At 50.9% G+C, this 23114-nt stretch overlaps 1 protein-coding gene across 1 annotated transcript in view; it reads right to left on the reverse strand.

Moving 5' to 3' along the window:
• Positions 1 to 23114, reverse strand: part of COL22A1 (collagen type XXII alpha 1 chain) — a gene marked incomplete at both ends in the record, with an annotated part of 241676 nt that overhangs the window by 162079 nt on the left and 56483 nt on the right. Inside the window, 5 exons of the mRNA XM_081258732.1 lie at positions 10338 to 10376; positions 14571 to 14633; positions 16588 to 16632; positions 19076 to 19192; positions 20378 to 20458. Of these exons, the coding sequence (XP_081114858.1) occupies positions 10338 to 10376; positions 14571 to 14633; positions 16588 to 16632; positions 19076 to 19192; positions 20378 to 20458 (345 nt within the window). The remainder of the gene's footprint in view (positions 1 to 10337; positions 10377 to 14570; positions 14634 to 16587; positions 16633 to 19075; positions 19193 to 20377; positions 20459 to 23114) is intronic.

The following is a 23114-nucleotide window of genomic DNA, read 5'->3' on the forward strand; positions in this document are numbered from 1 at the left end:
CTCCGGCCTCACCGCAGCCCCAGTGAGTCAGACAGACCGGGAGCGGGGCCTGGCACGGTGGTTTAACAAGCCCTCAGGGGGGTTTGGGTGCCTGGTCAAGTTTGAGAACCACTTCTCTGTGGTGTCAGAATACATGAGCTCACTTTGTGGCTTGGCCACACAGAGAGAGAAAGTCACTTGCACCTGGTCACACAGTTAATAGGCCTGTAACATGAGGACAACCATGTCTACCCCCAAACTGAGTAGCTTGTGTGTGAGTCCTGGCAGACAGTAGTAGCTGTAAATAGGGGGGACCGTTATTACTCTTAGATGCTCTGCAAATCATTTTGGATGAACTGAAGAAAGGAAAAGACACCTGACACCTCTACGGCAGCCCACCTGGAACACGCTTTCTACTAACACTCCCCAGGCTCCCTGAGGCTTTCGGAGTTACAGAAGTCCTCCTTGGGGGAGGCAGGGAACACTGACATTTCCCAGCTGTCAGCCGGCCCTGGGGATAAGACCTCACTGATATAGAGGACGCAGAAGATGTCACTTGGTGTAAAAGGTGGAAAACTATGCTGGTATCACGGTAATTACACTTAACATTTAGGAGCACTTTTTACAAACGTAAGTCATTTATTTTCATTAGTTCATTTCATCCTCGCTGTAACCCTCTGAGGCCAGCAGGATTATAGTCGCCAATTTATAGGTGAGGAAAGCACGGGGTGCAGGGGTTGAGTAACTGACCTGCCCAGCGTCCACAGCTGCTAAGTGGCCGAGCTGGGATCTGAGTCCAGCCGGTCGGTGTCTAGGGTGCATGCCCTTGGCCTCCCCTGCCCTCCCAGCCCAGCTGCCTAGCAGTCCAGCATTTACCCTCCCATAAATGCTCTCCCCTCCTGTATGAAGCCCTTGGCCCTGTGGCTGGGCCATGAAACTTGGCAACAGCCTGAGTGTCAGACGGGGCTGGAAAAAGTGCAGACTTTCCTATTCCAGCTCCGCCTGGGGCCCTGAGAACCCATGAACTCAAAACTTCCCCAACGTGTCCTTCAGCACCATGGACAGGGTCTGCGGCATCTTTATTCTAACTCCCAGCATTTTGCCCCAACCTACAAGGCTATTTGAGGGCACATAGGCAGCTGAACCTACTTTCCCCTAAACCCTTTAATTATGATAAAAATAGAAGGCACTCGACCACAGTTATCCAAGTCGATAACCATGAATAATGCACATTAAGGCACAGGCTAAGAATAGGAGTCGGGGGCGCTGATTAAGCCAGCTGTGAAAAAAGAGAATGAGACCCAGAGCTAGCGGCAAATGGCATAAATTCATCTTAGAGGTTTCACACATACAAGCACACACATATAATTTACACTTTATGGCTCAGAGGCTCTATAATGTAGTCATTGCATAAAATAAGTCGATTCCTACAAGGTACATGGGTTTTGAGGGTCAAGAATTCTCAGATAAAAGCATCCTTTTTGGGGGAGGGCAGAGAACCGGCATTGGCCAGTGCAGTGGTTAGGAATGGGAGGTGTAGGGTCGGACAGACACAACCTCAGCCCCTCACCCACCATTCTGTGCTCTTGGGCATGCTCCAGACTCCTTCAAGGAGCTGCAGAAGGCTGATACTCATAAAGTAAACAGCTGGCAGATATCAAGTGGTCAATAAAAGGCTGATGTCATGATTCTTTCCACTACAAGGCATCTTCTTTGCGACAAAATCACTCGAATGTTGCAGACAAAATCACCCGACTGTTGCAGACAAAATCACCAAGTGCTGGCCACTGAATTCTCCATGGCTGCCAGTGCTAACGCTCCACCCATCCCTTCGGACAGAATCTGCGAGGTAAGTGTGTCCATCATCCCCTGCAATGGCACACGTCTCACCTACACCAGAACCCCGTGCTATGGAGAAGCACCTTACGCTTCCTGAGGGCGCTTCTTGGTCACTGCTCTGCAAAGGAGGTGCTGGGAAGAAAATCCGTATGTAGCAGACCCCGCGCTTCACTCCCCACCCGCCTGTACGGTCCATCTCCACCTCCACGAAATCCTCTCATCTCACAATTTCAAGTACAGCCTGCCGTTGAAAGACACCAAAGAACGAACAGCCTGCCGTTGAAAGACACCAAAGAACGAACTGACTCGGGTGGGAAGGACTCAGTCTTTCACACTGTGGATGGCACAAGGTGTGTCTGTCACGTTGAGATCAGAGAAATGTCACTGTGAGAGCAGGTCTGACTGTCCCATGAAGTGGGACATGTACTGCGCTGATGCTTCACAGGAAGGGCTCTCAGCCAGCTCAGACCTCAGACCACGGGCAGATCAGGACCATGTGAGAGGGAGCGTCACCGCCACCCCCCTCTCTGCCCTATGAGCTCTGCAGTGACACAGAGATTTTTCTAGACACTCTTCACCCTCCACCCCTCCACCCGCCGTGACTCTCAGTGCAGATGGCTGGATTAATCCTGCTCCAAAGTTCACGTCCGTCATTCTGCTGTCCTTCTCCAGCCCTCCAGCACAGGACGAGATCTGAACTGGGTAGGTGTTACACTTCTGAACAAACCAGAGCTCACTATAAACTACTTCGTCCTCTTCCTATAGCTTCTACAGTGAAAACATTGATGTGTAGGAGCATCTTCCTAAGTCTCAGTGCCCTTTTCCCTGAAACGATGATGGTGATGCCCTCCACCTGCCCTCACTGGGAGGACTGTGTAAGACCATGACTGTGGAACCACCTGGCTCCGTGCCTGACACCCCGAAGGTTACTGCATCAGAAGCATCTCCAGGATTCCACAGGAGAGGGGGCGGTGGACGTGCGAGGAGGAGGAATCAAGGCCGGGGAGGTGGAAACATGGACCCAGAGACGGACCCAGAATTGGCAGGAGACAGAGATGGGGGAGGATCGCTTGGGGCCAACACGCAGGGGACTTGATCCTCCAAGTAACACAGAGCAGCGGAGCAGGGGTCTGTAGGGAACGGTGTGACCGCAGCAGCGTTTAAAAATCAAACGCAAATTCACGTGCATTTGCGTGTTTCAAATAGGACAGCGAGAAAGATCCAAAGGAAGCCACGTGGAGCTGAGGAATCCCAGGCACCTGCCCCTCCACTGGGCACACGGGTCACCAGTGCTCCTCAAGACACTGCCTTTCCCGAGAGGCTGGATCTTCAGGTCCACAGCAATGCGGGGGAGGCTGCTTCGTCCAATTTCAAATCATCAGAGAACAGGAGGCACTCTCGGGGGCCTGGTGTGGAATAAGCATGTGGGGAACCTACTTTTCTCCAACCTGGGGACCAGCCCACCTCAGCTGACGGCTCCGAGCCTGGCCTTCTAACAACCCTCCTTAGCTCCATCCAGATGGCCGTGGCCTCTTTCCTCGGTTTTCCAATCGGCACCTTATTTGTTTCACTTCATGGTTAACCAACCCATAAGGACTTGCCCCATGATGACCTGCACTCGGCTCCGGCATCCGCCACAGGACATTTGGCTGAAGTTTCTAGAGGCAGTGTCCCAGGAAGTCAGAACAGCCTCTGCTATTTGTCTGGCTCAGATTCCTCTTCCCCGTCAGGTTTATGGTCCCGATAAAAATGGAAGCAAGCCATAAAAGACAAGGAACCAATGTTTGCGTGACCTAAAATTCTGTCTGCTACTGAGTCAACCAGCCCAATAAAATTTAGCTGAGTTCCTTCTATTTGCTCGCATTGTTTTTCTGGGGCACCGCACTGTGAAATCCGAGCACAAAATCCATACAAAATTGTATTTACTGCCATATGGATTTCTGTGAAAATGCTGAAGAAAGGACTTTTTGGTGGTTGTTGTTTTGGTTTCTTCCCACCCTCTACCAAGTGCTGAGTACACAGTTGCTGACCCAAGCATGGCTTTACGGGACACTTTGCCACAATTCCATCCCCTGTGGCTCCCAAGGGCCTCCACCGTCTACAAGGTGTGAGCCAGACTTGATGAGGGGCTGCAAGCCCTCTCCCTGCTCGGCCTCTGTTACTCTCCACTCAAGGGAAACGGGGGGTGGGTGAGTCTCCTCAGCACCAGGTCTAGGCTGGTCTCCACCTGAGAGCCGCCTTCTACATCCTATCCCAACTCTAATTAAAACATTAATACCAGCAGCTGCGTGTAAAGAAAACAAAGAGCCCCGGTAGGAAATACATTGCCCTGTGTATCTGAGCAGTGCGTGATGCTGGCTTAGGTGAGCCTGGACTCCGCTCTGCAACGTCATCTACAAGGGTCTACGCTGGGCCCAACCTGTGTGTGTCACCTTTGCCCCACCCCACCTGGCTCACTGCATGGCTGCAGGGATATCCGGGCTCTCATCGCACAGCCCCAGGCCCTGGGGGAAAGAACACCGTCCCCGGGCTTCTAAGTGAAAGTACTGAGTCTGTCGTTCTGTTTGGACTAATGTAGGTGATGTGTCCGAACTGACCATCACGCTCAGAGAATCTAGTGCCCAGGTGGCTCAGACCTGATTCCCGCTAATGCTTCCTGATCTGCCAGGTGCTCTGCTAAGTTCTTTCCGTGGATGCAATCACTTAACCCTCTTCAGTCTTACAAGAGCCTATTATTGTTACTATTATCTTCAGTGTACATATGAGAAAACAGGCACCGAGAACTGTAATGACCTTTCCAAGGTCACACAGCAGGACAGGGGCAGTGCCAGGTTCCCAAAGCCTGACCCTCAGCCGCTGCCATGTCCTGTCATCTGGGACCAGCCGTCACAGCATCCAGGATTCGGCAAATGCCCCATGCTGGGAGAGAGGACTCTTCCCTCCAAAATAATACTGCTTTTGGATTTCATGCATGAACAACTGTAAATATACTATTATTTTTTATTTTTTCATCATATTAAGTTTAAGCTCTAGCTATTAGTTAAATGTTTATGTTTTGCAAAAGTACTAATGTTATAGCAACATAAAGAGCAATTAACAAGGCATGAAATATCCCAAATCCCACTACCCCAGTGCACTGGCTATTCTTGCTGCACACGCATTTTGTGTGTGAGCGCATATGGCTTCCTATTCTACTATTTCATTTACGCCATGTTGCATGCACATCTACACATATAAGGGCTTCCTAATTTTCACTAATGTCCTTCTGGTTGAAGAAATGCAATTTTCCATCAGGTTGTTTCCATTTTTTGCTGCGGCTGATCATTGTTAAGAGTACTTATAAAGAACAGAGTCAGCTTGAGGTCGTTTTGTTTCTGTTTTTCCCTTCATTGGAACTGTGCTTACGATAATTTCCTAGATATTTTTTAGTTTCATTCTCTAAGCACCCCCAGCAGTACAACACCGGGTATCCTGGGAAACCCTCAAGGTGCAGTGTTGATGTGACCGGTGTCCTAGGTAGGGTCTCCTGACAGCGTCGTCACCCTCTGAGTGTGTAACAGGGTGGAGGATGGAGGTGGCACAACAGACTCGATTAAGGACCAGGAAGAAGAAGAAACACTCATGATTAGACAACCACATGACCAGAATGTGTGTGCATGTCTCCTCCGCTGAATTGGTGAGTGAGCCTCTGGGGGAGGCCCAGGCCATGTTTTACAGCTCTGTGAACCCACCACTCTCCCATGTACTAGGTACTTGAACGCTGTTCACTGAAGAAGCACATCTGTCACTCTTTTATGGAGTTTAGCAACAGCTTCTAGCAGACAAAAGAAAGGAATAAAGATAAGGGACAGATTTCTACATGCACTACCACGGGCCAGGGACTAAGCCAGGTGCTGTCACAGGCACTGCCAACCTCTTATAAGCCCCACAACAGCCCTAAGGGGTGGGCATCAATGGCCCCACTTTACAGATGAGGAAGCTGAGGCTCAGAGAGACACCACCCAATGCTCACCCAGCCACTGCAGAGCTGGGATCCAAACCAGGTCGCCCAACTCCCCGAACCTGCTTTCTTCCCATCACCTGAGCCCACATTTGAGCACAGAACGAAAGCTCTCTTTGTCCTCGTCCCCCCAGGTGCTAGACTCCTAAGGGAAAGAGGAACGCCCCCAAAGGGCAGAGATCTCCCCAGCATCACACGGACCCCTGCAGAGGAAAACTGGAGCGACGCTCTGGCTTCTAGACACCAGAGGGCGCTGTGGGTCCAGGAAGGGACGACAGCGCAGCCTCTCCGTGGGGTTCCTCCCCTGAAGGCTCTGGTCCCCCAGAGCAGAAGGACCCTCGGGATGCAAAAGGAAGCTCACTGGACACCACGCACTTTGGCCTTGTTTTTGTTGTTTCTGAATTTTTTTCTACCGCGGGGCTCATGGACCACATCTCCATGGAAAAGACTCAGTGTCCAGCCAAAGGAAACCTTACACCAACATCTTCACTCTGCTTATTAATTTGTCAACATGGAAGGACCAAGGGTGGGATGGGCACGGAAGTCATCACCCTCCCTGCTCCCCCTGACTCCCCCCAAAACTTGTCCAAACCAGCCCATCAGCATTGGTCCAAACCATGCTGCTGCTGCCGCCCTCTCCTCCTCCTCCTCCTCCTCCTCATCATCACCAAGATAGCGTTGCCAATGATGACGGGGGGTGGGGGGAGAGAACAGCAGCATCACCCATTATGAGGGCTTGCGACCTGGGGCACTGGGTTAATCTTCCCAGCAACCTCACATGGTAACAGCTATTCTCATTCCCTCTCTCACTCTTACAGAAAAGGAACCTGAGGCTCCACATGAAGTGGAGCCGGAGTCTGAAGCTGAACCTTTCTGACTGCAGAGCCTGTGACCATCCTACTGGCTCTTGGTCCTGGATGACGGAGGTCCACACTCCATCCATCCATTCACTCATTAGGCAAGCATTTATTTAGTGCCAGCTGTCTTCCAGACGCTGTGAAGGAGGGCCCGTGCCTATCTTTCTCTCCTTCCGTGCCCCCAACACCTGGGCTACGTGCAGATCTCTTCAGGCAGCCCCTAAAAGCCTGCTTCCCCCTTTCCCTGAGCCCAATTTCATACATATTAAAACACTGAGGGAGCTTTGTTCCAAGAACCCATGGTGAATGTGGGGTGGCACAGGAACCAGAGAGAAGGCTGGCTGCCAAAACGAGGGGCAGAGGCAGCCCAGGAACAACGCACCACACGGTGGTCCTGGGCATTTGGTGGGGGGCGCTGGGAAAGTCAGGAGGCCAAGAGCTCTGGCAGTGTTCCGGCTGTGTGACACTGGGCCAGTCACTCACCTTCTCTGAGCCTCAGTTTCCTCAGCTGCAGGAAAAGGGGTAATTCAATCAGCCTTCCAGCTTCCCTTCATGAGTGACTGTGTTTTCTAGCCATCTTACTGTGACCTTGGGCAGGTCACTGACCTCTAAGCTATGTTCTCTCATCTGTGAAAAGGGCATAGCCGTGCCTTCCTCGAAGCACTGTCTTATTAATAATGAGACATAAAGCACAGAACACAGCTTACACGGTGCCCGGCCCTCAGAAAGGTCAATGCACATTGTCACAGTGGCTGATTACATCACCAAAAATTAAAAAAAAAAAAAAAAACACAGCAAGATTCAGCGTAACATGACTTCTGGACACATCGGGCTCCAGTCCATCCAATCCCCTTGGTACTCTGCGATTGCTTTCGAGAGAATATTCAAGCAAAAAAGCCAGTTTGTTAAGCTCTGTCCAAGTGAATGAGTCACCAGTGGCCTTCTCCTTTCTGTGGATCCTGTTGTCCCCTTGACTCTCCCTGGCCTCGCTGCATCCTTGGAGGGGAAGCAGAGACTCCAAGTTATGGAAGACAGCCCCAGGAACTCAGGCTGGGGGTGGGCTGATGACCAAGTCTCAGAACTGCCATCTGCAAGGTCCCTTATGCATCATCACATCCCACCCCTTTGTTTCTACAGATGAGGGAGCAGAGACCCAGAGACGGAGGTGACTCATCCTGAATCACATAGCTCAGATCTGAAAGAATCTAGACTCAGACTTTGCTAAAAATGCCCAACCGCAAGAGAATGTCAACCGAAGACAGAGCCAGGAGTGCCGGAGTCTATTCAGCTACGCGTCTCTCCTGCCAGCACCGGATGTGTGAGGAGGTCTCCCAGCTGGGACTGTGGCCCGGCAGCTTCAGGTCCTGAGCGTAGTGCTGCAGCCTGGGCTTTGGGGCACCGGGGAGGTGCCTCCAGAAGCAGAAGGCTGCCTGTCCTGAGCTCAACCAGAACAGATGGGGCAGAGATGCAGCTGCTGCTCATGGGAGAAAGGGGGCCTGTCAGTTTCTCCTGGTGGCACCAGCACGTGAGAAGGACAGCACGTCACTCAGAGGACAAGCCGGCCCAGGAGCTGCACGTTGGTCTTGCCTGGGAAGCACAACCCAGGCTGAGCACCCTGACTTCAAGGGCTCTGGCAGCCCCAGTCCTGAACCCGAGGAACATGTGGGTGTCCTGTTAATACCCTGGGTTCTGGGCTTTCAGGAACCGAACATGATGGCAACTATCAAACCTGAGTGCCTCGGTTCCAGGTGCTGTGCTCTGAGACCACACAGGAATCGAGGAAGGTGGTGCCGCCAGTCCTGCTCTAGGCAGCGGGAGCCCCAGACGCTGATGGCAGAGCTTGGGAACAGCCTCGACTGACCGAGGTCTGCCTGGTGCAAAGCTCGTGTTACGCTGTGTGTCACAATGTCTCTCAAACGGCTCTGTATTCCTGTGCAGTAGTTATTACGTGTGCGTGTGTGTGCCTGTGCTTTTAACAAAGGTTAAAAAAGAGAAGTTCATTGTGGAATAAATGAAGACACAAAGAAAAGTAAGGGAAGGGCTTCCCTAGCGGCGCAGTGGTTGAGAGGCTGCCTGCCGATGCAGGGGGACACGGGTTCGTGCCCCGGTCCGGGAGGATCCCACATGCCTCAGAGCGGCTGGGCCCGTGAGCCATGGCCACTGAGCCTGCGCGTCCGGAGCCTGTGCTCTGCAACAGGAGAGGCCATAGCAGTGGGAGGCCCGCGTACCGCAAAAAAAAAAAAAAAAAAAAAGAAAAGTAAGGGAAAAAGTAAATACTCTCACAGCTTTGCCACCCACAGACAACCAGTGGTTAACAATGGGGTTTGCCCCCAGAATCAGCTTCCCTCTCTGAGTCTCACACACACACATAAACACAACTGGGGTCATACTGTATAGATATTTTGCAATGTGTTTTAATTAAAAATTAACAAAATGCTATCTTCATTTTCTGGGTCATTAATTATCCTTCTAAATGTGATTTTGTGTCCCTAAATGCCATTGTATTATTTAGCTGTACAATAACTCACATTACCTTTTGCCCACTGCAGAGCATTACAGTTGTTTCCAGGCTGCCTTATAAATCACGCTGTAATTACAAAACGTGTGGGTATGTACTTGTGCACAGCCTTGATTTATCTCCTTAGAGTAAATCTCTAGACATGAACGGACTAAATAAAAGGTGCTACACGGAGAGAACGAGCTGGGCACATGAAAGCTCTGTTTCCATAGTAACTTGACAGAGTGGCACCTGCTTTATATCATCAGCCCTATGCAAGGGGTTGATGTGAGCCCCCCTCTGAGTAACGATATCCTTCCGAGGTCCAATGCCCTGCATTCTGAGTCTACAAGTGCCTAGGCTCCAGCAAAATAACCAACATAAATGTATGTTACAAAGTATTGTGGCTGCCTCTCCTGGGAGATGGGAGATGTATTTTTAATCGCTGGTGTGAGTGGAAAATGACATTTTTAGTGACTGCTTTTTATTTCTCCTTCTAGGCTGACACCTTAAGAAAGCTTTCCTCTTTAGAAGGAATCCCCTCTTTCCCAGGATCTGTCAACCTTGTCCATCATCATCACGACTGATGAAGGTTAAAGAAGGTGCAACATTCGTATCCAGGGAGAATGTGAATAGGCCTCCACTCCTCTGCCTGTCTAGTCCTGATGCCACCCATGACTCTGTCCCTCATCATCTTGCCTTTGTACTTCTGCAACAATCTCCCGACTATTCCCCAACTTCCTCTGGTCTGCCCCGCTCTCATGTCTATCAGCACCTGCTATTCGAACCTTCTCAGCATGTCTGATCACGCACAGACCGTCCAAAGCCTTCCCATCACTGCAGACAAGGCCTGAACGCATTTTGATATCGAACGCCCTGTATGTTGGTCCTCAAACCACGTCTGGAGCTCTGCATCCCAATTTCCATGAGCGCCATTAAGTACCCTCTGCTCTAAGCACTGTGAACCATCCACGTCCTAAACAAGCCCTTCCCTCCCACTTCACACACTGAGGCACTCAGCCCAGGAAACCCCTTCCCCTCCCACCCACATTCTTACCAGGCAGCACCACGGCGGCGCACCACTCTCCCGAACCCAAGTGCCCCATCCTGTTCCCGGCCCACATCCACGGCCCTTGGAGGAATGAGACGGCAGGGAGGTGCTTACCTTTTCACCCTTTTCTCCTTGGACAGAAGGTCCTCTGCCCTGGAAAAGCAAAGCAGAAGGCAAAGGTTTCCTACGAAGCATCTCCACGGCATGACATCACACATGGCAGATGTGCCCTGGGATTCAAAATGGTGGGCTGCTTTCTCATAAGCCCTTTTGAGGAGCCTCTAAAAGACACTATCATTTACTGAGGGTAGATTCTCGTGAGGTTTATCTCATTTAGTTTTTCCAACTCAATATTACGGCACTATTCTTTCTTCCACATCAGCTTTATTGAGATATAATCTACAGAGCACATAATTCACCTATTTAAAGTGTAGGACTTCCCTGGTGGCACAGTGGTTAAGAATCCGCCTGTCAGTGCAGGGGACGCGGGTTCGAGCCCTGGTCCGGGAAGATCCCACATGCCGCGGAGCAACCAAGCCCGCGAGCCACTACTACTGAAGCCCGCGTGCCTAGAGCCTGTGCTCCATAACAAGAGAAGCCACCACAACTAGAGAAAGCCTGCACACAGCAACAAAGACCCAACACAGCCAAAAATAAATAAATTAATTAACTAAAAATAAAGTGTACAATTCAATGGCTTTTTAGTACATTTACTAAATGTACTAAATGTGGTGGTACAACACCACCACAATCAACTTTAGAATGTTTTCATCATCCCAAAAGAACCCCAAACCCATTGTGGTCACTCCCTTTTTCCCCCCACCCCCTGCTCTGGGCAAACATTTATCGGTTTTCCGTTTCTATAAATTCACCTATTCTAGACATTTTATATATATGAAATCATACATGTGGGCTTTTATGACTGGCTTCATAGCCCATGTTTTCTTAGCAAAGTGTTTTCAAGGTTCACCCACCTTGCAGCATGTATCAATACCTCATTTTATTGCAGAATACTACGCCATTGCATGGCTATGACACACATTTATCCATTCATTGCATAATGAAAATTTAGGCTGCTTCTACTTTTCCGTTACTATGAATAAGGCTGCTATGAACATCCAAGAACAAGTTTTTGTATGAACACATGTTTTCATTTCTTTCGGTTATACACCTAGGAGTGGAATTGCTGGGTCATATAATTCTGTGTTTAACCCTTTAAGGACCACCAGACTGTTTCTCAAAGCAGCTGCAGCATTTTACACCAGCAATGTATGAGTTACGATTTCTCCACATTCCTAGTTGTTCTACACATGATTAAAGTGGGGTGTTAAATCTCTCATTTCAATTCTCAGTGTTGGCTTCATATACCTGGGGGCTCTGTTGTTAGGTGCACATATGTTTATAATCATTACACAGTTTTAGAGGATCGACACCTTTATCATTATAAAATGTTCCTCTTTATTTCTATTAACTTTTTTTAAAGCCTGTTTTGTCTGATATTGTTACAGTCACTCCAATTTCTAATGTTTTCTATTTGTAGAATGCGCATTGTCCATCCTTTTACTTTCAACCTATTTATATATTTGAATCTAAAGTGTGTCTCCTGTAGCCACAATACAGTTGGATCTTGTTTTTATGTCCAGGCTGAGAATCTCTGCTGTTCAATTGGTTTGTTTAATACATTTACAGGCAATGCTATTTTTGATGTAGGTAGATTTACATATGCCATTTAACTTCTTGTTTTCTATGTCTCCTGACCTTTTCTGTTCCTTTATTCCTCCTTTACTGCTCTTTTTTGCATTACATGAGTTCTTTTTAGTGCAACATTTTAACCTCTTTAAGGATATTTTCACCATATAGCTTTGAATTATTTTCTTGGAGGTTGCTTGAGGTTTACCATATACATCTTATCAGGATCTACTTTAAGATTTACACTAACTTACTTCCAGTGAGATTTAGAAACATACTCCTACGTGATCTATTCCTTCTTCTCCATTTTTGTGCTATTGTTGTTACAGATATTTGTTAAATACCCAATGATGCACTGTCATAATTATTACTTTGAACTTGTCACTCCACTGCACTCTGGCCTCAATTATTTTTGGTGATGAGTCAGCTGATAATCTTATTGGGTTTTCCTTGTACATCAGGAATCATTTTTCTTTTTCTGCTTTCGATTTTTTTTGCTTTGTCTGTTAGCATATTTTACTATGATTTTTCTAAGGATGGACCTCCTTTTGTTTTTCTTGATTGGACTTCCTGAGGCTTCTTGAACGTGCAGATTACTGCTCTCATCAAATTCGGGATGTCTTCAGCCATAATCTCTCTGAACACTTTTTCTGCTCCTTTCTCTCTGCTCTGGGTACCCCTGTTATGTGCACTGACGCACTTCATGGGCCCTCACACTTCTCTGAGGCTCTGCTCATTTTTCTTCATTATTGTTTCTCTCTGATCTTCAGATTACATGATCGCTACTGATCTGTTCTCAAGAATGCTGGTTCTGTCTTCAACCAGTTCAAACCTACTGTCATGCCTCTCAAGTGATTTTCCTTTTCATTGCATTGACTGTACTTTAAAATTTCCATTTAGTTCTAGAATTTCCATTTGGTTCTTTTTAACAATTTCTACCTCTTTATGTTCTATATTTGATGAGATAAGGTCATGATACTCCCCTCTGTCTCCTTCCTAATGGCTTCCTTTAGTTCTCTGGATATAATTACAATGCCTACTTTGCAGGCTTTGTCTGTTAGATCCAACATCTGTGCCCTCTCACAGGCAGTTTCTGTAGCCTGGTTTTTTCCTGTGTTATCAGTAAAATGGGTGTTTCACTAGCCCTCACCTCACAACATTGATCTGAGGGTTAAATGAGCCAGAAATCTGTAAAACATACAGCACAGATGCCGGCACACCATGAATGCTGTTAAATATAAGCCTCTTCCTATTTCCATGTTGATTTGCACAGAGCGGGTGCTTCTTACCTCTGCACAGGAGGCAGGTGTGTATGGTGTGGGTGAAAGGTGTAGCTCAGCAAGTGAGCACAAGACTCAGATTAAAGAAGATTCAAATCCTGCCTCTGCCACACACAGGCAGAGCACCTGATGTGATCACGAGCGCGTCACGCAAGTCTGAAAATTCTGTATCCTTCCCGTCCGTGAGTGAGGAGCCTAAGTTTAAGAAGCTGGTCTAAGGAGTAAGGAGGGACCCACATGAAGCCCCTGTGAAGAAGGGCAGGCGGTGCAGCTACAATCATGAGCTCTCAGGCGATGGCACGGGGGTGTCTGCCAGGCTAACTCTTCTAGGGGAGCGGCTCCGTCTTGTCGTCGGGTTTCCCCTGAGCACTGAGAACCTAAAAGGAACTGATGATACTCGCTCTCGCTCACTGGCCTCCGACCACGGGCCAGGCATCTTACAGACAAAGGTGCTCTTTTCTTTATTCTGCTCATGGAGCGAATGAGGTTTTCAGGGAGGTTAGGAAACCCGCTCGCAGTCACACAGCCAATGAAGGCTGGGGCCGGGGACAGCTACTGAGGCCCACCTGACTCCAAACCTGTGCTACGGATGCTACAAGGCGCAGTCTGAAGGATGGGTTTAGTGCTTCCACCACGCCAGGTAACCACAGAGGAACAACAGCATTTACTTTGCCTCCGCACTGTTACAAACTGTTTACATGCGTTAACTCGTTTAATCCTCGTCATGCAGCTTGACAGTTAATTTTATCCTCCCCACTTTACAGATGAGGAACCTGAGGCCGGAAAGGTTAAGTATCTTGGTGGAGCCAGCCTTTGCTTCCCAGCCCTGTGGCTCCTAAGCCCTGCTCTGCACCATGAATCGTTTATCCCTGTAATTCTTCCCTGACCCACCACCCACTGTGCTCGCTCATCAACCGAAGGATCCATGAACACAGTTTGTGCTGGGCCAGATGCCGGGGATGCTGGACTGACAAACTGCAAACCGAGGTATCAGGGAGTCAGCTGATGCGGGGACTGATAGGCACCAGGGATGAGGGAGAACCAAGGGGTTGAGCCAGACCTGGGGTCGCCAAGATACCCTGGAGAACTACGCCCGGTTGAGTCTGAAAGGTGCGAAAACGTGAGCCAGGCGGGAAGGGGAGGTGAGGGGCGAACGGGGGTGGACAGACGGCAAAGTGATTCCCGGCACAGGAAAAGCCATATGCAACGGCCAGGGTGAGACATGGCCAGTTGGGGGAGTCATCACTGCCAACCTGGAGCACAGACTTCGGGCGGTGAGGGCGGGGTGGTGCAGGGTGAGGCTGGAGCGGCCGGCAGGCCTCCTGTGCCCGTGCAGAGGGGTCCCCCCCGCCGGCCACGCGGAGGGGCCTTCACTCACCGTATCTCCTTTCTCTCCCTTGGGTCCAGGAGCTCCAGCCGGCCCAGCGGCTCCCATGTCCCCCTGAGGGGTGGAAACCAGAGACGAGCGTTGGGTCAGGTCCTCCGACCAACCTCTCCCACACCAGCTGCCCACAGCCCACCTTGCCCCAGTTTTCTGGAAGCAGCCGATTTTGTCCTTGCCAACTGCACCACGAGGCCAAGCCTCCCACCCCTGGAGTGGGAAGGAGCATCTGAGTAATTTTCTCAAACTCCTAATTCCCAGAACGAAGGACCCCTTGAGAAAGCAAGTGGGTGAAAGCATCGCGTGCTTGACCCTGAGAATGGGAACGGCAGCTCCTATGCATCTTACTGGACCCAGCTAGGGCGGGACCCCCCAGGCATCCTGGATCCTCCCCAGGAAGCTTCAGGGTCCCCCCACCAGCCCCGCTCCCCCCAACCCAGTGTCCCACCCCGTCATGCCTCTTCCTGCTGGCTCTGAGTCCGGGGACATGGCTCCCTGGTATGTCCCTGCATCCAGAACGGGCCTGGGCACCCAGGATCCACCAGGCCACGCCTGTGGACACAACCTGAGCCACCTCTAGGTAAACGGAGCTGATGGAATCAAGGTGTTTACACAGCATCTTAACCACAGACAGGCTGGGACACTGGCTAAAGGGCCAAGACTGCCAATCGGGCATGGGGCAGCCAGGCTTATCTGCAGGTGGTGGGACCTGTTTCCCTCCCTAGAATCCCCTCCCTCCCACCTCATCTTCTCTCCCGGGGTCAGGGGTCAGGCTCTGCCGTCCGCACAAGCCCAGATCTGTCTGACCACAGCAGAGCTCAGTCGCTCCGTGAACGGCCACTGCTTCAGACAAACATTTTCTACTTAGAGCTTCACAAACCCCCAAACAGCTTTGCTCTCTCCTTCCGTCTGACAGCCCAGGAGCTGAGGCTACAGCCCAGGGGCTGCTCAGCAAGGCAGAAGCCCCTGCTCTCTTTCTTGCAGCAAACACCTGGCACCCTGGACCTCCTGTGTGTGCACGTGTGTCTGTCTGTCTGTCTATTCTCCCCATCCTAGCACACTGGGGACAGAGGGGAGAAGGGCGAGAGAAGGGGAAGATGAAGGAGGTACATGCAGAGGAACGAAGAGGAGACAAAAGGGACCTTAGGAGATGCTCCGTGGTGATGCACCGAATGAATGTGAACACAAGTAATACAGGTGAGAGGGAGGGGGAGAAAGAGGGAGAGAGGGAGGGACGGGGGGAGGGGGAGAGGGAGAGGGAGAAGGGGGAGGGAAGGGAGGGGGATGCAGTCATCGCTAGGGGTCTGCACCATCACACTCAGCCCCTCTTTCGAACACCAGACCAGGTAACAGCCACTGAGCAACGCTGACCTCTTCCCTCAGCCTCTGTGTGACCCCGGGCAATGCACACCTCTCTGGGTCTCAGCTTTCCGAGACCAAAACAATGATGCGAGACGACAGCCCTGTCCAGCTCCGTAAATGCGATAAACCTGGGCAGCGGTGGACAGAGAAGAGGCTGGTCCACGGCTGAGGAGGGAGGAGCCCACAAGGAGGCACCTGGCCTTGAGCAATTCGTGAGTTTGGAAAACGTGTACAAAAAGAATTCCACACATGTCAAGCAAACAGATCGTGCGTGCTGAACAAACAGACTCTTTAAAGCGCAACCCCCAAAGCTTCTGGGACACAGAGGCCTGAAAGGACTGATGCAGAGTGAGCTGACCACGGAGGGCTGGGCCTGTTGGAGCAACAGCACCTGAGCCCGGGCATGCGTGTTCTCCTTCTCGATCACACGTTCAGGCTGAGCAATGGACGCTCTGAACCGTGAAGGGACTCAGAGGTTACGGACTTTAAGCCACTTGCTCTATCCTTCCATCTCAACAAGCTCAGAAGCAAAACCCCGCAGGACAGTCATCTAACACACCACTGTCTGGGAGTTTCTTCCTCCTTCTTACAAAGAGAGCAAATCAAAGGACCTCACGCTCTAAAGGGCTTCTCTGCCGGCTCCGGTACTGACCTTTGGGCCGGGGAGTCCCACTGGGCCATCAAAGCCCTTTTCACCCTAAAGGAAGAAAGACAAAAGAAACAAGTAAGGTTCTGCTTTAATTTTCCCCCTTTTCTCTCTTTCCTAGCTGGTTATCCCCTCCACTCGCTCATAAGCCAGTCCTTAGTAAGCCACGTGCCAATCAGTAAGTTGGACAGAGTTCACTGGAGCTGAGCATCCGTTCTCAAACTGCCAACCTACATGGGGAGCTTGGATGTGGCCTCCAAATACAGCCACTGGTGGAAAGATCATCCATCAATTTACAAATGCCAGCCTCAACCTCTGGGTGGCATCACCCAATAAGCCATTCCATCCATCCTTCATACCCTGGGTCCACTTATCCATCAATTCAACCATTATTTCATGCAGTGGCTGAAAATACAGACATGGCAAGATTCAGCCTTTGCCATCTGGAATTTATGAGCTTATGGAAGTAAAGACAAGTAGGCAGTTTTAATCCAATGTGATAACTGTTATGGTCGCTGGAAGAAGAGGGAAAGAAAGGGTCATAATGTCCCAAATAGCAGGGGCTAAATGAATAGGTATTGAATGGATGGATGTGAAGAACGGAAAGGCAGGCAGGCAGGCAGGCAGGGAGGAAGGGAGGAGGGAGATTATACAGACAATAATAATGGGATCAGAAAAGGATTCTTTGGGGATGTCTTGAAAGAAGAACAGGTGTTAGCAGATTAAAAGGGGTGGCGGGAGGGAAAACTATGTTCTAGGCAGAAGATGCTACATATGCAAATTCCAGAAGGCAAGAAAGATCAGGACCTCATAGAGGAACAGGACATTCCTGCCGGCCTAGAGGCTAGAGATGAGATGAGGCTAGAGGGCAACTAGGACCCACCAGGGGCCACACAGAGTGGGGACAGGTGGGGGAGGGGATCTGTGAGCCACGCTCAGGAGGTCAGTGGCGATCCAGCAGGTGGTCGTGTGCTGGAGAGTAAGAAGGTGGGCGAGAAGAGAGGACGGAGGCCTGCCTGACCCCAGACTTCCTCCAAAGGGGCCACGCCAGGGCAGGGCTCCGGGGAAACCATGAACTGGGCAGAGTAGCGTCGGCCGCCCTCCCGGGCACAGTCTGCAGGCTAGTGGGCCAAGCCCCACGCTGCTACAGTTACCCTTTCCGTTTGGGGTTTTCAATGGAAAACAAGAATTCAAAAGGACTTGGGTTTGGACAGCTGCTTTCGTTATGACATTGATGGGTGAGAACCGGATCAACACGTTGTATGTGGACCGCCTGAGCCCGCCAGGGGTGCGGACAAGGATCCCCGCCCAGCGCCCTGGGTGCACCCACCCTGGCTCCCTCTCTGGCTTCTCCCAATCCTAACCCAGCACCAGGCCGGAAGTCCCTAACTCCACCGACGCCCCAGACAAAGCCTCAGCTCGCAGCATGACCGAGCTTGCTCCTCGTGGCCTCCCAGCCAGCTGGGCCATGGTTAGACATCCCCACTTGACTGGGAGCTCCTTGGGAGGGGGTCTCTGGGTGGAAAGCAGAAAGGAGAGTGTGAAGGGGAACAGAGGAGAGGGAAGGAGGGAGGGAGGAGAGGCTGCCAGGGCAGGCGGCTTATTGAAACGAAACTGTTAGGAAATTCTTAAAGCGTGTCCACTCCAATGAACGTCAACCACGATTTCATAGTTTTGTCTGTGTCTCCCAAGGCCCTTGCAAAGTTGGGGAGCACCTCCTGCGTGCCGGCCCTGAGCTGGGAGGGGCAGACACAGTGATGGATACACTGAATGCTGTAGACTGAGGGCCCTGGGGGGCTACCAGGCGAGCAGATCTTCACGGAGACCATCTCGATGTCGTCATCCTCACATATCTGTTTATTCTGCTCAAACAGTGGAAATTTTTTTCTTATTAAGAGGGCTGTTCGTCCACAGAAAAACAGATGAAAGCCTCAGGCACTCGAGGAGACATTTCATCTAGGCTAAAGGGTGGGCAGTGGTGGCAGTCAGAAACATATTAGGTTTTAAAATTAGAAACAAGAGGCATTAAACTCTACTCATATATGCATTTGGATTATATAGTACAGTGAATTACAGGGAACATTGAGAAGAAAGGGATGAGGGTGTGTCCCGCAGAGCACACCTAAATCCTCAGCCACTACAGGGTCTTATTCTCGAAGCAAATCTGGCTGGTTTAGGCGCACACACGAGTGCAGAGGAGACCAGGAGGGGCCAGAGCGCCTTGGGAAGACGTTATGAACTTCAGGAAGAGGTTCGTCACAGCTGGGTCTGAGCAGCTCCCCTCCCGATGTGCACAGAAATCAAGAAGGGAGGAGCCCAAGGAGGAAGGACAGGCCCCTGACCGGAGAGTCGCCTGGAGCCCGGAGCCACCCTGCCCTGGCAGCCCACGTGCATGATGGGAAATTCCCACCTCCACTGCCGGTTCTGCTGCCACCCTGCCCCACTCGGCTCTGGGGCCCTGGGCTGGCGGCTGAGGGTGGACTGTGGATGGTACCTTTTCTCCAGCTGGGCAGGAGCAGTTGATAGTCTTCAAAATCCCGATCTGTTCACTGCCGGAGGTGGGAGGCAGCTGGGGCGGGGGTGAGGGCTCCGTCAGCACGGTCACCTGGCACTGGAAGGGAAGCACAGCGGTCAGAAGCTGGCTTCCTGCCCAGCACCGCTCCCTGGAGCTTCCCTGCACAGGCAAAGGGGAGCCAGGAACCCTTAGGACACTGGAGCCTGAGCAGGGAGGGCAAGTAGCGTCTGACCGCAGGTCCCGGTACCCTGAGGCCTTGGAGTCAGACTGGTGTGGGCCAAGGGTCTCAGCCACTTCACTGGCCTCTCAGCAGCCTGTGGGAACCACTTGACCCCTCTGAGCCTCGGTGTTAACCTCTGCAGAATGGGGACAAGGGCGTTTCCATCATGATGCAGTGAGGAGGAGTTAGTGGGACAGGAAGAAAGCATCCAGTTCAGAGTCTGGAACGCAGGAACCCAGCAGGTGTGCCCGTAATGACTTACTTCCTTACCCTCGCCAGCCCCCTCCCTCCCTCCTTCCCTTCCTCCCCCCCCCTCCTTCTTTCCCTTTATTCTCTCCTGCTCTTACCCGTCTCCCTCCCTTTCCTTTCTCTCCTCTCTCTCAACAGTCAGGTTCAGCTGACTCCGCAGCCCCAGCCCTGGTAACGACCACCCCGGGTGCCTGTGCCCCCCACTCGTCCCGACACAGGACACGCTGACCGAGTGCTCACTGCATCCGGGGCCCACGCCCGCCGAGTCCAAGGATTTCAGCCTTCAGCTCTGGGAGGCAGGACTATGGAAGCACCCTTGGAACTGGTATTTGGTAAATGGAGAGGGAGGGACGTGGACCGAGGCAGAGGTGGGAGGCCCTGGGAGAGGCAGAACTGCGCCGGGGCCCCAGGAGCCTCTGCCCGCTGTTCCTGACCCCGTGTTGCCTCCTCCTGTCTTGCTGAGCAGCGCAGAGCACGGCGGCCTCCCCGCTCTGAGCGCCGGCAGCAGGGATGCCGTTCCCCCCTGCCAGCCTCTGCCCCGTGCTCCCCAGAGCTGGGCCTCATCGCTCAGCTGCAGCACCGGGGGCTGCAGACCGAGGCTGGGACAGACCTGCATGACCCGCTCCCCCAACCCACGCCCGCCAGACCGGGAAATGGAACCCTAGCGATGACCACCGGGCTCCCTCCCAGGGTGCACTGGGATGGCGGGTGTCCCCTGATCCCATCCCAGGGCCCAGGACGCCCCCTCCCTCGGGAAGCCAAGGACCCATTCCCCCCCACCACCAACCCCTCCATGCAGAGTCTCTGCTCACCGGACCCGAGGGGATGTCACAGCACGTCTCCAGTTCTGAGTGGCGGGAGTCACAGTAAATCACGATCCGCTGTAAGTCAAACTGGGAGGGAGAGCAGGACAGAGGGTGAGTTTGGGGGCTTTGGAACCCAGGTGCTCCCTGGTTTCAGGTCGGCCCTGCTCAGGGATCAGGCCCACTTCCTCTTCAGGGTCCTGTATGGTCTGACCCTGAGCTGAACTTCAGGGGCACCCTAAGTGTCATCTACAGACAGCCCGTCCCTCTAACGGTGCGAGCCCCAAGTGCAAGGCGAGTCCGCACAGACCGGGGGCAGCGTCTTCTCCTGCTCTGAATGTGCTACAGCTCAGGCCCCTCACACGCCCCCTCCCGTCCACAGTCCGTGGCCACTGCGTTCGCTAAAGCCCCTGCCATGGTGCTGCCACCGACAGTCTCCAGAGGTTCAGGGTACCCCTGTTTTCAACTCTCTCATCTCCATGTGGTGGCTTAAGTGAACTTTTTTATATTAAAAGTTTGCTTCTATCAAATAAAAGCAAAAAGAAACAAATGGGACCTAATTAAACTTACATGCTTCTGCACAGCAAATGAAACCACGGATTGTCTCTCTTCTAGGAAAACCCCTGAAAACTAGCAACCACGCTGAGGCATCCCCTCAGGAGTTGTAAAAATACACCCACAGATCTTTTGATGCTCCTCCAAGAGGTGGAGCTTCATTCCCCTCCCCACCCCCGAGCGTAGGAGGGACCTGGTCAGTGGCTTCTAAGGAACAGAACATGGCAGAAGTGATGGCGTGTCACTTCGAGATCAGTTATAGAAAGACTGGCTTCTTTGTGCGTGCGTGCATGGTCTCTCTCTCTCTCACATCACGCAGGCTGGAGGTCACCAGCTGGCACACAGGGAGCTGCCCCACGGAGAAGCCCACGTAGGGAGGAACCAGGGCCGCTGTCAGCAATCCAACAGCAAAGGAACTGAGGCCCTCAGTCCAACAGCCCACGGGAGGCTGCCAGCAATCACCTGCGTGAGCTTGGAGGTGGTCTTTCAGCCCTGTTCTAACTTCAAGATCACAGCAATAGCCAATAGCTTGACAGCGACGTTATGAGAAACCCTGAGCAAGACCCACCCAGCTCAGCCCCTCCCAGATTCCTGCACCACAAAAACTATGAGACAATAAGTGTTTGTTGTTTTCATCCCTCTTTTTTGGGTGGGGGTGGGGGGGATATTTGTTATGCAGCAACTGATAACTGATACACATCCTCTACTGTCAAGAAGAGTTCACGGGGTCTCTTCTCCCACTTGTCTCCTTGTACATACAGCTAATACCGAACATAGCAGCCTGCATGGTAATTATACATTTGTGTGTCCATCCTCCCCCTGGGCTCCCCATCCTGACCCACAGCCCTCAAACACACTGAGCTCTCTTTTCCTACCTGCTTTTCCCTCCTGCTCCTCACAAGGCTGGCTCCTCTCACCTTTCACCTCTGTAACCACCCATCAGAGCCCAGGCCCTCCCTGTCACTTGTCATCCTGTACATCCTTATAAAAGCAATGACCACAATGCCTCCTTTGTGTGCATTTCTCAGTTTACTTTTTAAACTGTGTTTCTCCGATTAGAACAGCAGTTCTGTGAGGCAGACCTCTCTTATCTCGTGTTTCTCTGTACCCCCAGCCCCAGAGCACTTCCTGACAAAGCAGATGTCCCGAGGCACAGAATGAATGGTTGAGTGGATACAGAAAAAAAAAAAAAAAGAAACACAGAGAAGTATTTCTGAGCTCAGTGGTCATCAGGGAAATGCAGATATAACCACAATAAAATACCATCATATGCCCATCAGATTGGCAAAACAACAACAAAAACGTTAAAAAAAAAATCTATGAATGTTGGTGAGGATCTAAGAAAATGGGTCTTTCATACATTGCTGGTAGACACATAAATGTTCTGTCACTTTGTTGAGAAGTTAAAATATGCTGGAAAGTCAAAAATTGTTTACCCTACAATCTAATCATTGAATGCCCCAGAGAAACTCTCCCAACTGGTATATATCTCCAGCCTCAAAGGCACGTGTTACCCTATTTTCTTCATGAGGAAAGCACATCTGGAAATGTGCCAGCACGTTCAAGACCCAAGACTTGCTGGTTGATGGTGAAACATCAAAACAATCTAAATATTCACTAACAGGAGAATAAATAAGCAAAATGTACAATAAAATGAAGTGTTATGCAGCAGCTAAAAGAAATAAAAGCTTAGACACATAATTTTGAGAGAAAAAAAGCAAGACATGACTATACATGCTGTACATTATTTACATAAATTTCAAAATATCTAGCACACATCCAACAACCCTACATTTGATAACAGAAATACATATACGTGTAAAAAAATAAAAGAAATGGTTTTGAAAAGAGCTATCCCAGATCATGATTTGGTTACTTCTCGAGAAGCCGGGGACACTCCCAGCCAGAAGGATCAAGCTGACTTCAGCTTGAAGACAGCACATTAAGTGTACATGTGTTACGTGTGTGCATATTCATGGTGTGTGTGTCTGTGTGTATAGATGTGGGAATGCATTTGTAGAGGAAAGAAAGATACATTAAAGGAAAGTGAAAAAAAAGAAAAAAGAATTAAGGAGGGAAAAGAAAGAATAAAGAAGGAAAGGACACTGATGTAATGGTGATGGAAGGACAGCTATTACCAGCCACTGAGTCTTCCCCAGCTAATATCCCTGGTTGGTGAAATGAGGATGAT

Source organism: Mesoplodon bidens (assembly GCF_964165515.1).
Source record: "Mesoplodon bidens genome assembly, chromosome: 16".
In the NCBI taxonomy this organism is placed as follows: Eukaryota; Metazoa; Chordata; class Mammalia; order Artiodactyla; family Ziphiidae; genus Mesoplodon; species Mesoplodon bidens.